Source organism: Sus scrofa, chromosome 17, assembly GCF_000003025.6.
Source record: "Sus scrofa isolate TJ Tabasco breed Duroc chromosome 17, Sscrofa11.1, whole genome shotgun sequence".
In the NCBI taxonomy this organism is placed as follows: domain Eukaryota; kingdom Metazoa; phylum Chordata; class Mammalia; order Artiodactyla; family Suidae; genus Sus; species Sus scrofa.
Window position 1 is genome coordinate 19,223,894 of NC_010459.5, and position 12,609 is coordinate 19,236,502.

Below are 12,609 nucleotides of genomic sequence, written 5' to 3' on the forward strand. Positions count from 1 at the left end.
CACCACAGCTCACAGCAATGCTGGATCCTTAATGCACTGAGCGAGGCCAGGGATCTAACCCACAACCTCATAGTTCCTAGTTGGATTTGCTTCCGCTGAGCCATGACAGGAACTCCCAGAATGTTACCCATTTTTACATGGATGACCTGTCTCATTTGAGCACTTCTCAAAGTTAAGTCTGGAAAGATAGTCAGCATAATCTGATCTTCAGGAACATTTCACAGAGCTCTGAGCCTGTAAAATTTGCCTTTGCACCAAGGTGTCATTATTTCTGATAGTATTTATAGCTGAAGAGGGAATATTTAAGGGCCAAGTCAAATTGGAGAGAATACTCATTTTCTAAATTAGGAACCTAGGGAGTTCCCACTGTGGCCCAGTGGAAACGAATCCGACTGGTTATCATGAGGTCGTGGGTTCAATCCCTGGCCTTGCTCAGTGGGTTAAGGATCTGATGTTGCTGTGAGCTGTGGTGTAGGTCATAGATGTGGCTTGGATCACGTATTGCTATTTCTGTGGTGTAGGCTGGCAGCTGTAGCTCTAATTCAACCCCTGGTCTGGGAACTTCCATATGACTTGGGTGCGACCTTAAAAAAAAATAAAATAAAATAAAGTAAAATAAAATAAAATAATAAATTACGAACCTAAAGGTCAAGAACAGGAATCTATAGATCAACACAGTCTCAGAAAATAAGTGTTCTGTCTTACCTGTTTTGAAAATCAACTCTTGATTATCTAATCAGATGGTAGGGAGCCATTGCCAGATAATGAATAACCCAGAAATATTTTTATTTTAATTTGGCAAATTTCTACTTGAATACTGAGTGTGAGAGGGTCCTAGGAATTCACAATCAAATGGAATAAAGACGAAACAGCTTGGTGGAGATTAGGAATCACAGTAGTAGATGAAAACTCAATAATCATTGAATAAGTTCTGGTTGATATAAAAACAGTTCACTTTCCTTACACTGCCTCTCAGTTTCCTTACCCTCTTCCCAGGCTGGAGAGGGACAGACAACATTACCAACCACAACAGAACAAAACAACAGCCTAAACAAGATTTGTTTTCCCTTCTACTTGCTGACTCAGCTGTTTCTCAGTGATGTTTGGAATCGTTCATTTTCTGAAGTTTAAAGCTATATCCAGCTAGTAGCCCTGAGTGTCATGGTACATGCAGAACAAAAGGTAGCTCAAGCAGTCAGGGCAGTCAGTCAGTCAAGGGACAGAATAATAGTAAATGTGCCTCTGCAAACACAAGCCAGTTATCAAATCCATAGGAGTAAAAGTCTTCAGAAAGGGGGCTAAAAAATTATTAAACATCCCCAAATCAAGCCATGTTTTCACTCAATAACATTAATTGCAAGATAAGATATATTGAGCACTTAATTGTGGGGAAACATTATTCTAAGCACCATTGCATATATAAACTCATTTCATCTTCATAGCAAACCTAAGTAGGAAAATGACTAACATAGTGATAACCAGTGTGGATTCTGACTGCAGGCTGCTTGCTTTCTGACTCTGGTTTCCCCATTTATTAGTACTGAGACATTAGGCAAATTGCCTACATTCTCTCTGCTTAGTTTCCTCACTTGGAAAAAGGAGCTAATAACAGTATATGCCTTATAGTTGATGTCAATCTCGATGGTGTCAAAGTCGAGTGAGTAGAAAGTAGTAGACACCTGTGCTCATTAGCAGTGTTCTTTTGGTCCTCAGCTTACAGATGAGAAAACTGAGGCTCTGAAACTTTCAATAACGTACCCAAAGTGACACTGCTAATAACTGTACCAATGACGATAATTCGACTCAATCCAACAGATGTGGATGCCTGTTTTTGAAGTCATTCCAGAAGAGAAAGATCTTTTGCTCTCAGATAAATGTAACAAGATAAATGATATCGCTGGTCTCAAAGGACACTCTGATAGGGAAAGAGTCTGAGAACTAAGATCAAGCTTCTGTGATCATATCCAAGTCCAGCCATAAGCAGTGGTTCTGGGAACACAAAAGAAGAGATGGTTGGAGTTCCCGTCGTGGCTCACTGGTTAACGAACCCGACTAGTATCCATGAGTTTGTGGGTTCGATCCCTGGGCTTGCTTAATGAGTTAAGGATCCAGTGTTGCCGTGAGCTGTGGTATAGGTCGCAGATTCTGCTCGGATCTGGCGTTGCTGTGGCTATGGTGTAGGCCAGTGGCTACAGCTTCGATTCGACCCCTGGCCTGGGAACCTCCATATGCCATTAGTGTGGCCCTAAAAAAAAATTTAAAACAACAAAAAAAGAAGAGATGGTTAATTCTGATGGAGAAGTTTCAAGAAGCCTTCACCCAATAGGAGGCATTTGAACTGGACCCAGAAGGATAAATAGAATATTAATGGGCAAACTGAGTTCTGTTTTCTTTCCCCTTTTTCCAGGCTGATTCCAACAAAACCAGAATTGATGAGGCCAACCAACGTGCAACAAAGATGCTGGGGAGTGGTTAAGTGTGCCCACCTGTGTTCTCTTGCAAATGCTGTCCAGCAAGATAGCACCTTCATGCTTTTCTCATGGTATTATCTAGTAGGTTTGCACACACGCACACATCAATCTGCCCCCATTGTGAATGTTGTCTTGTGTTGTCCATCGGCCCAACAATACTATGTGTCTTTTGTTCTTTCTGGGTCTCTTTCTTTCCAAAGGCTGTATATAGTGGTCATTTGGTGGCTCTAACTCCCTACAAAAGATGTCTTGGGTTTCATTTTTTCCTTTCCTCTCCTCAGTGGCGTTTGCTGAATGACAACAATTTAGGAATGCTCAATGTGCTGTTGATTCTTTCAATACGCAGTATTGTTCTTGTAAAACTGTGACATTCCACAGAGCTACTGCCACGGTCCTTTCTTTGGGTGTCAGGCTCTGAAACTCTCAAAATTTGCTGTCTTTGGTTCCTCATGGCTATCATCTGTCTTTATGATTTCATGATTAGACAATGTGGAATTACCTAACAAGCATTGCACTAAAAGTGATGTGATTTATGCATGAGAACTAAATAGATTTTTAGATTCCTACTTAAACAAAATCTTTCCATGACAGTAGCATACTGATGAGAAAACACACATGCACCAACAGCAAAACAACAACAAAGCATGCTCAGTATTGAGACACTGTCAAGATTAAGTTATACCAGCAAAACTGCAGTAGTGTCACTTTCTTTCTGTCAATATTTAGACTTATTAACCATGATCATCCTTTTTTTAAAAAAAAAGAATTTTAAAAAAAGTTGGGTTTGACACACTCACCACTTAATCATTTCCAGCAAAATATATGTTTGGCTGAAACTATGTCAGATGGATGTAAAATAGGGTTTGTTTGCTGCTTTCGAAGGCTGTGTTTTGGAGAAAGCAACCTTGCTATGAAACAGTGTGGAGATGTAAATTTAGTAAGGCTGACTCTTATTAATCACCATTTCCCCTGTGGTTTGTTATCAGTAATTCTCTGTTGCTTAATCTAGAGCTATGCACACCAAATTGCTGAGATGTTTAGTAGCTGATAAAGAAACCTTTAAAAAATAATATAAACGAATGAACTATAGATAAACTGTGCGATAAATATCATTACAGCATGTAATATTAAATTCCTCCTGTTTCCTCTGTCCGTTTGTGATGTGATTGACATTTTGTAGCTAGTTTAAAAATTATTAAAAATTATAGACCCCAGATGTCTGCTTTAATTTCTTCATGGACCCTGTCTGATTTTGCACTCACATGAGAAGAGCCTGGCCATCATGCCATTGTTCCTAAGAAGACAGTTCTTCATGCTGAAGACACCATATGGAAAAAACAAATGTGTCCCTTCTAGACACAACCCCATGGCAGTCGAAACTTGGCTTGATTTTTATAATTTATTTCAGAAATGCTTGTGGGTAAATTCAGTGTTGGCTGTGGGGAAAATGAAGTTCTCCAGAAGGCAAAGGAAAAAGAAAAATCCGTGGGAAAAATCCTAGGGTACCCAGACTTGGCCCTACATTGACTTAGGTATATCAGGTGTCAATAAATTCTTCTTTTCCTTCCCTCTCTCAAACATCCCCCCAGCCAAACTGAGCCCGCCACAATCACCACCACCACTGCTGCCCCCACTTTATTTAATAGCTTTATGGCCATATCAAGTCACCCATTTAAAATATATACTACAATAGTTCCTAGTATATTCACTGAGTTGTGCAATCTAATTTTAGAATATTTTTAAACATCCCCCAAGGAAACATCCTACCTATTAGCAGCCATTCCCATTCCACTACCTCAGCCATAGGCAACCACTCATTGAAGTTCTATCTATAGATTTGCCTATTCTGAACACTTCCTATAAGTACAATTCGACAAGACGAAGTCCTTTGTGACTAGCTTCTTCTGTTTAGCATAGTGTTTTCAAGGTTCCTCCATGCTGTGGCATGTAACAGAGATTCATTCCTTTTATGGCCAAATAATGTCCATGGTATGGAAAATATGTTTTGTTTATCCTTTCACCGTGGATGGATATTTGGATGGGTTTTCCCTTCTTGGCTATGACATGTGATGCTGCCGTAAACATTCATGCACAAGTTTTTGTGCAGACAAAGGTTTTCCATTCTCTTGACATCAGCACTTTTACCATCACTGCCTCTGCCACCAACATGTCTACCATGATCCCCTCCACCCTCACCTGTACCTTGCTACCTCTTCCACCACCAGAGCTTCAACCACCACCACCTTGACCTTTCACTACCTCTGCCACCTACCATCTTGACTAGCACCTTCCCCTTTATTACTACTACCTTGCAATCACCTCCAGCCCCTTCAGCACCACTGCCACCACCAGCACTGCCTCCACCCCCATCTCCTCCACCACCCTCACCAACACCATTCTTACGCTGCTAACCCATGCCTCTCCTACTAGCCATGCAGACGAATGTATCCTGATGGCCTTGGTTGGCTGCTGATCATTTCACTAGGGACTCAGAGCAGTTAAGAAGTAAAAACAGTGCTGACAAACTCATCATTCTCTGCAAATATTTGCCATTCTCTATCCTCTTCTCAAGTCTCAGAACAGTTCCTAGAGATACCCAAGGCTCAGGGACGTTAAGGACCTGCTCTAGCAACACAGTTATTTCTTTAAATTAAGGTAGTAGCAGAGTTCTCCTGTGACACAGTGACTTAAGGATCCAGTGTTGTCACTGAAGCAACTTGGGTTGCTGCTGTGATGTGGGTTCCATCCCTAGCCTGGGAACTTCCACATGCTGTGGGAGCAGCCAAAAATAAAAAATTTAAAAATTAAAAAAAAACAAGGTAGTAGAGAGGATGCTCGAGGACAGAGAAGATGAATAAATACACTGAGCATGTCAAAGGGTCAATGTTTGGACCATGTAAGAAAATTCTACTCCAAACTTCCTCTTTTCTCACTGAAGTGAATGAGTGTGTTTCCCCATTGTTTGAGTAATTAAAACTGCACACTGGATTCATGAAAAGTAAGATATGGGCATCTTGCTTTAAGGTCCATCATGTAATTCATGCTTAAGCATATTTCCTTTGATAATTGAGCCTGTCTAGCCTCAGCTCTGATGCAGTCAGCTCCTTTTGGCTCAAGGAAGACATGGTCCCAGGGATAAATCAGCTCTGGGTAATGTGCCAATTCAGGAAGTACATTAGACATCTAATTATTAGGGCAAGGCGGAACACTGCAAAGCTTAAATCTATCTCCTTCATCAGTAACCCTTTTACAAAAGACCAGAAGGTGAAAGTTGGTCCCAGGTCCTAGTTGACAGAGTCTTCTCTTGGCTGCCTCCCCATTTCTAGTTCCAGTTTTCCTCTTCTATATCCTCCTCCGGCATCTGCTTTGACCAACTTGCCCTAATCACTATGTCACTGATTTGTCAGCAAATTGATCATCCCACTCAAAGTTAAGAGAAAAGGAAGAACTCATACCCTATGATCAACTAGTACATGCTATGTGCTGTGTGATGTGCCTTAGTTATATTGGCTCATTGAACCTTCTTAAAAACTCTGAAACTTTAGGAGTTCCTGTCATGGCGCAGTGGTTAACAAATCCGACTAGGAACCATGAGGTTGCGGGTTTGGTCCCTGCCCTTGCTCAGTGGGTTAACGATCCGGCGTTGCCGTGAGCTGTGGTGTAGGTTGCAGACATGGCACGGACCCCGCGTTGCTGTGGCTCTGGCATAGGCCAGTGGCTACAGCTCCGATTCGACCCCTAGCCTGGGAACCTCCATATGCCGCAGGAGTGGCCCAAAGAAATAGCAAAAAGACAAAACAAAAACAAAAACAAAACTCTGAAACTTTAGCATTATAAGTCCCGTTTGGCAGAAGAAGAATTAATAGAGTTTTTAAATGAGTTGTCTCTTGTGCAAGCTAATCAGTGTTGTAGGCATGATTCAAGCCAGATGTGTGTGTCTCCAAAGCTGTAGAGAGGCTCAGAAGATAAATCCAGGATTGTGTCTCTCTCAGTTCAACTCCAGGAGACACTTGGCTTCATAACGAATAGTAAAGACAGGAGTTCCTGTTGTGGCTCAGCAGTTAGCAAACCCGACTGGCATCCATGAGGACACAGATTCAATCCCTGACCTCGATCAGTGGGTTAAGGATCTGGTGTTGCCATGAGCTGTGATGTAGGTCATGGACATGGGCTCGGATCCCACATTGCTGTGACTCTGGCATAGGCTGGCAGCTTCAGCTCAGTTTGGACCCCTAGCCTGGGAACCTCCATATGCTGCAAGTGCGGCCCTAAAAAGACAAAAAAGACAAAAAAAAAAAAAAATAGCAAAGACAAACATGCTGTGCTTCTTTGAAAAGGTCTTAGTGAACCCACTTTTCATTCATCTTTTCCTGAAATATTTATTAAGCCTCTATGCCAGGCTCTGTTCTGTCAGGAACGCCTGTCTTCATTATTTTTTATGAAGCCAAATGTCTCCTGGAGTTGAACTGAGAGAGGCACAATCCTGGATTTACCACCTGGATTGAGAGCAGAAGGTTTGGGAGGGAAGTCTGGTGGGGGTGGGGGCAGGGAAAATTCCCTAGACCCATTGAACTTACATGAAACTTACACTCAAGCTTGGGGTTTATCTACCTAGATAAAGCAACAACTAGAATATGAAGTATATCAGATGGTAGATGTCCCAGAGAAATGTAAAGCAGTGAAGGGGTAAAGAATGAAGTGGGAAAGAGGTGTTATTTTAAAACGGTGATTGGGAAGTTCCCAATGGGGCTCATTGGTAAAAAACCCAAACAGGATCCATGAGGATTCAGGTTCAATCTCTGGCCTTGCTCAGTGGGTTAAGGACCTGCTGCCTTGAGCTGTGATGTAGGTTGCAAATTTGGCTCGGACCTGGCATTGCTGTGGCTGTGGTGTAGGCTGGCAGCTGCAGCTCCAATTTGACCCCTAGCCTGGGAACCTCCATATGCCATGAGTGCAGCCCCAAAGGGAAAAAAATAATAATAAAATAAAATAAAATATAAACGGTGATTGGGGAAGACCTTACAGAAAAGATGAAGCTCAAGGTTGGGAGTAACTAAAACAATGTGCCCAGAGTGAACCCTTTTGGGAAGCAGGAGCTGGGAGTGGTGAAACAAATGTACAAACTAGCTGTATCTTTTCACTTACTAATACTGAGTTCCTCCTGGGCAACTCACTCAATACTGATTTTTGTTTTTCTTGGCCCCACCCACAGCATATGCAAGTTCCTAGGCCAGGGATTGAACCTGTGCCATAGAAACTACCCTAACCACAGCAGTGACAATTCCAGATCCTTAACCTGCTGCACTACCAGGGAACTCCACAATACTGATTTTAACTATTTCCTATATTTTCCACAAGAAACTTGTGAAATCCTTGACCCTATAAGCTCAGAGAATGAAAAGGTCATCCTTGACCTTTGTAAGCTCAGAGAATGAAATAAACAATGTGCCAGAGATGAGTATTGAGGCATATTTTCTTAGGAGAATAAAGATGTTGACTTCATGAACCAAGACTCAGGGATTCTTGCTATAAATGGCCATCATAGAATCATCAACTACTCATTTATCTTCGAGCAGGTCGCCATATACCTCAGGGTCTCCATCTAGGTTTTGGAAACTCAAATCCATCTCCTAGAAAGTAGAATACTTTGGGAAACAAGTAAATCAAGAAAAGCTAAACCATGAACAAGTCATTCAACTCTAGTGCCCTCAGTTATTTCCAGGATGAGTTGCCAAAACGCCAGGGAACTCCTGGGGGAATTTTAATAGTGAAAAATTTAGCTCACCAACAGATACAGTTTGAAACATGTTATCCAGGTATCCAGGTCTTTCAGAGCCTCTGTCCAGGTGGGGTGCCACCAGCTCTTACTCCCACCCACCATGACACAGTCCTTGGCTCCTCCAGCCTCTCCCTATGACACAGCTTTAAAACCATCCTATTCAGGGGAGTTGCTGCCTTGAGTTCATGATCCTCTTTCCACAAGTAAATCAGAAGAAATTGACCCCTATCCTGCTAACAGATGCTGCTAGCACCCTACCTGCATCCTCTGAGCTCTTACCTCTACTCCCAGAAGGAAAATTGCAGTGAAGAACCCCGCAATTCTCTGTTTGGGGGCAGGGGACACAAGAAGTGCTGAAGTTTTAATGTCCCTGGAAGCAGTCCTTGATCAAGGATGGTTGGGGCTGGGTGACTGACTTCCCCATCTTCCTTAGCCTAGGTTGGGACAGCTCTGAGGCATGAGTTCTACATTGCCTCCCAGAGTTCGCCAGCAGAACTAATGTCCAATGGTTCGCATGACAGCCTGTCTGGTAATTATCCCTTCTTTATTGGCTATCTTCCTTCTCTACTTCTTTCCCACCTCTCTCCTTGTGTTTCCTGGGATCTCTTCTCAAATAAATTACTTGCCTGTAAATGCTTACCTCGGGGACTGCTTCTGGGAAAGCCCTGCTACCTAAGACAACACTTTCTCATGAGATTCATGCCAGTTTCTGGTCATCTCCCCCAAAACACTACCAGGGAAATGTGCTGCCTTCTACCTACTTCCCAGAATTCTTCATTGAAAGAATCCTTCCTTCTTCAACGAAATGTCCTTAATTCCTACTGCCTGTGTGTGGAAACTGGCCTTCCTCCACGGTGAGTGAGGAACTGCAAGCAAAGCAGTGTGTTAAGAACCCAACTAGTATCCATCAGGACGTGGGTTCAATCCCTGGCCTCACTCAGGTCTGTGGCTGTGGTATAGGTCTGCAGCTGCACTCTAATTTGACCCCTACTAGCCTGGGAACTTCCATGTGCCACAGGATCTAAATAAAAAAATAAATAGCTACCTGAACCCATCACCTTTCATTTGTAAAATCCAGCTTTTTTGCCTCTCAGGTAGCACCCACCATCCCCAAACAAGGGTTGGAGGAATGAAAGCTCATGGTAGAAGACAATGTGCTTCCTCTCACAAAGTTAGGTAGCTTGGAGGTCCTATGGAAAGAGAACTTCTCTGAGCCTTAGTCTGTATATGTCCAAGCAAAGCAGATATAATGATGCTTGCTTGTGCCACTTGATTCACAGGATGGTTGAGAATATCAACTGGGATAATGTTCATTACAATGCCTTGCAAACCTTATGTGCCACCAAGAAGACAATGAAAGTGAAAGAGAGCACAGTTAACACCACCACTTCTTTTTCCTATCTTTTGTCTTTTTAGAGTTTCACCTGTGGCATATGGAAGTTCCCAGGCTAGGGATCGAATTGGAGCTGCAGCTGCCGGCCTACACCACAGTCACATCTGCAACCTACATCACAGCTCATGGCAGTGACAGATCCTCAACCCACTGAGCAAGGCTAGGGATCAAATCTGCATCCTCACGGATACTAGTCGAGTTCACTAACCACTGAGCCATGATGGGAACTCCTCCCTTACCACTTTTGACCAGAGAATTCCCTCCTTGCACATATGCACACATAGTGTACTCACTTGACTTCATCTTGATTTCAATAAATTAATTTCACATCAAAGATGCCTCACTGTGAAATCTACCAACAAACTATCCCGTTATCTTCATGTTTCTAATTGTAGCTGTTGGTGAGCTAAACTTTTCACCATTAAAGTTCCACCAGGAGTTCCCTGATGGTTCGGCAGGTCAGGAGTCCATTGTCTCTGCTGTGGAAAGCGTCACTGCTATGGCATGGGTTAATTCCTGGCCCAGGAACTTCTGCATGCCATGGGCACAGCTAAATAAATAAATACATAAATAAATAAAGTTCCACCCGTCTCTCTGACTCTGTACCCAAAGGTCATAGAATGCAAGAGCAGTAACACTGGTTTTGCCACTGATCACATCCAAAATATAAAGCATTCCCTAGATGTCATTGGAAGAATGAAATAAGTTGTACACGCTACAGTTCTGTCTTATTATTATCTATCATTAGCATTGTTGCCAATACTATCAATGATAATGAGGGAAAGCAGGCAAAGCATCCAAAAAATATGGTAGAGGCTGGGAACTTCTGTAACAGCTCTTGCAACATAACAAGATGCCCTCAAACATGGTGACTTAAAACAATAAATATTGGAGTTCCCGTCAGGGCTCAGTGGTAACAAACACAACTAGGATCCATGAGGACCAGGTTCGATCCCTTGCCTTGCTCAGTGGGTTAAGGATCCGGCATTGCTGTGAGCTGTGGTATAATTCATAGATGAGGCTTGGATCCTGCCTTGCTGTTGCTGTGGTGTAGGCCAGTTCTGTAGCTCTGATTCGACCCCTAGCCTGGGAACTTCCATATGCCACTGTGTGGCCTTAAAAAGCAAAATAAATAAATATTTACTTGGCTACAATTCTATATCTTGGAATTTGGGGCTAGGCTTAACTGGACCCCTCACATAACTTCAGTCAACTGCAGGTCAAGCTGGGCAAGCTGGTCAGCTGTCAGCCGACCTCTCTGGGTGGTTTCTCATTCTCCAACAAGTCCACCATGGTTTATTCTCATGGCAAAAGCGGGAAAAGTCCAAGATAGAGATTGGAAGCATGCAAAAGTCTCTCGAGGTCTAGGCTCATTGCTTCTATCACATTCTGTTGGCCAACGCAAGTGACAAGACTGGTTCAGAATCAAGAGAGAGGTATGTACACTCCACTTATTATTGGGGAAAACAAAGTCATATTAAAAAGGGCATGGGAGTTCCCGTCGTGGCGCAGTGGTTAACGAATCCTACTAGGAACCATGAGGTTGCAGGTTCGGTCCCTGCCCTTGCTCAGTGGGTTAACGATCCGGCGTTGCCGTGAGCTGTGGTGTAGGTTGCAGACGCGGCTCGGATCCCGCGTTGCTGTGGCTCTGGCGTAGGCCAGTGGCTACAGCTCCGATTGGACCCCTAGCCTGGGAATCTCCATATGCCGCGGGAGCGGCCCAAGAAATAGCAACAACAACAACAACAAAAGACAAAAGACAAAAAAAAAGACAAAAAAAAAAAAAGGGCATGGATACAGAGAGAGGTGAATAATGTGGCTATGCTGGCCATAAATCTACTACAGCCTAAGAGAGGCCGTGAAAATTCCTTCTCTCCTCTGTTGTCTTAAGGACTAAAAGGTTAGATTAGACCCTCTGTGTGTCTTAGAGTAGGTGCACGCTAGTATTCTTCCCCTTTAGTAATGTTTAAAGAAAAACCATAGGGGAGTTCCCACTGTGGCACAGTGGAAATGAATCTGACTTGTATTCATGAGGATGTGAGTTCAATCCCTGGCCTCGCTCAGTGGGTTAAGGATCTGGCATTGCCATGAGCTGTAGTGTAGGTTGGAGACATGGCTTGGATCTCGGTCTGACCTTTTTGATTATGAATGGCTATTATTTGTTTGGATGTTAGTTGAATTAGGTGTGTGTCAATTTTGTTGTTAGTATTAGTGAGATAATATATAGTACTAATGAGCTAATTAATTAATTGTAGCTGTGGTGTAGGTTGGCAGCTGAAGCTCTGATTTGACCCCTAGCCTGGGAACTTCCATATGCCACTGGTGTGGCCCTAAAAAGCAAAAGAAAAGAAAAGAAAAGAAAAGGAAAGGAAAGGAAAGGAAAGGAAAGGAAAGGAAAGGAAAGGAAAGAAAAGAAAAGAAAAGAAAAGAAAAGAAAAGAAAAGAAAAGAAAAGAAAAGAAAAGAAAAAAGAAAAATCATAGGACTCAGCCGGCAGCAGCCCAAGGGAGGATTTCAGATCCATGAGCAGAATGATGGCAGGACTGGGCACTCCTGACAGGATGTGGCAGCCGGTCCATAAGACTGACCTTAATCCCGAAATAAGGAAACTAATCCCTCCTCTGCAAAGCCGTTGGGTTTCAGCGCCATCATTAACCCCTAACCACCAGAACTAGAAAGAAAACATTTTAAAATCCTCAAAATAGAACTGGATCCTCAAGCGGCACCTGACAGATACCCTAATTCTAGAAACTTCTGTGGGTTTTTCTTTCCTGCCATCTTTTATTTGTTGCTATTTTGTGAGAATTTACACCAAAATTTCTCTAGAGGAGGGCGGTGGCTTTCTTTAATTTTCCTTTCCTCCCAATCTTTTCTGTACAAAAATATACCGTTCTCTTTGCTAAGAGGATAAAAAAGACTGATTACTCAGGGATGAAAAAGAAATTATGTGTGTCAGAGACAGCTTAA

General features: G+C 42.8%; 1 protein-coding gene across 3 annotated transcripts in view; it reads left to right on the top strand.

The window, feature by feature from the left end:
* Positions 1-3,687, top strand: part of SNAP25 (synaptosome associated protein 25) — a 131,466-nt gene extending 127,779 nt beyond the window's left edge. For all 3 annotated transcript variants that reach the window (XM_021078361.1, XM_021078359.1, XM_021078360.1), the window contains one exon: positions 2,408-3,687. In XM_021078361.1, the coding sequence (XP_020934020.1) occupies positions 2,408-2,476 (69 nt within the window). In that variant the 3' untranslated portion in view covers positions 2,477-3,687. The remainder of the gene's footprint in view (positions 1-2,407) is intronic.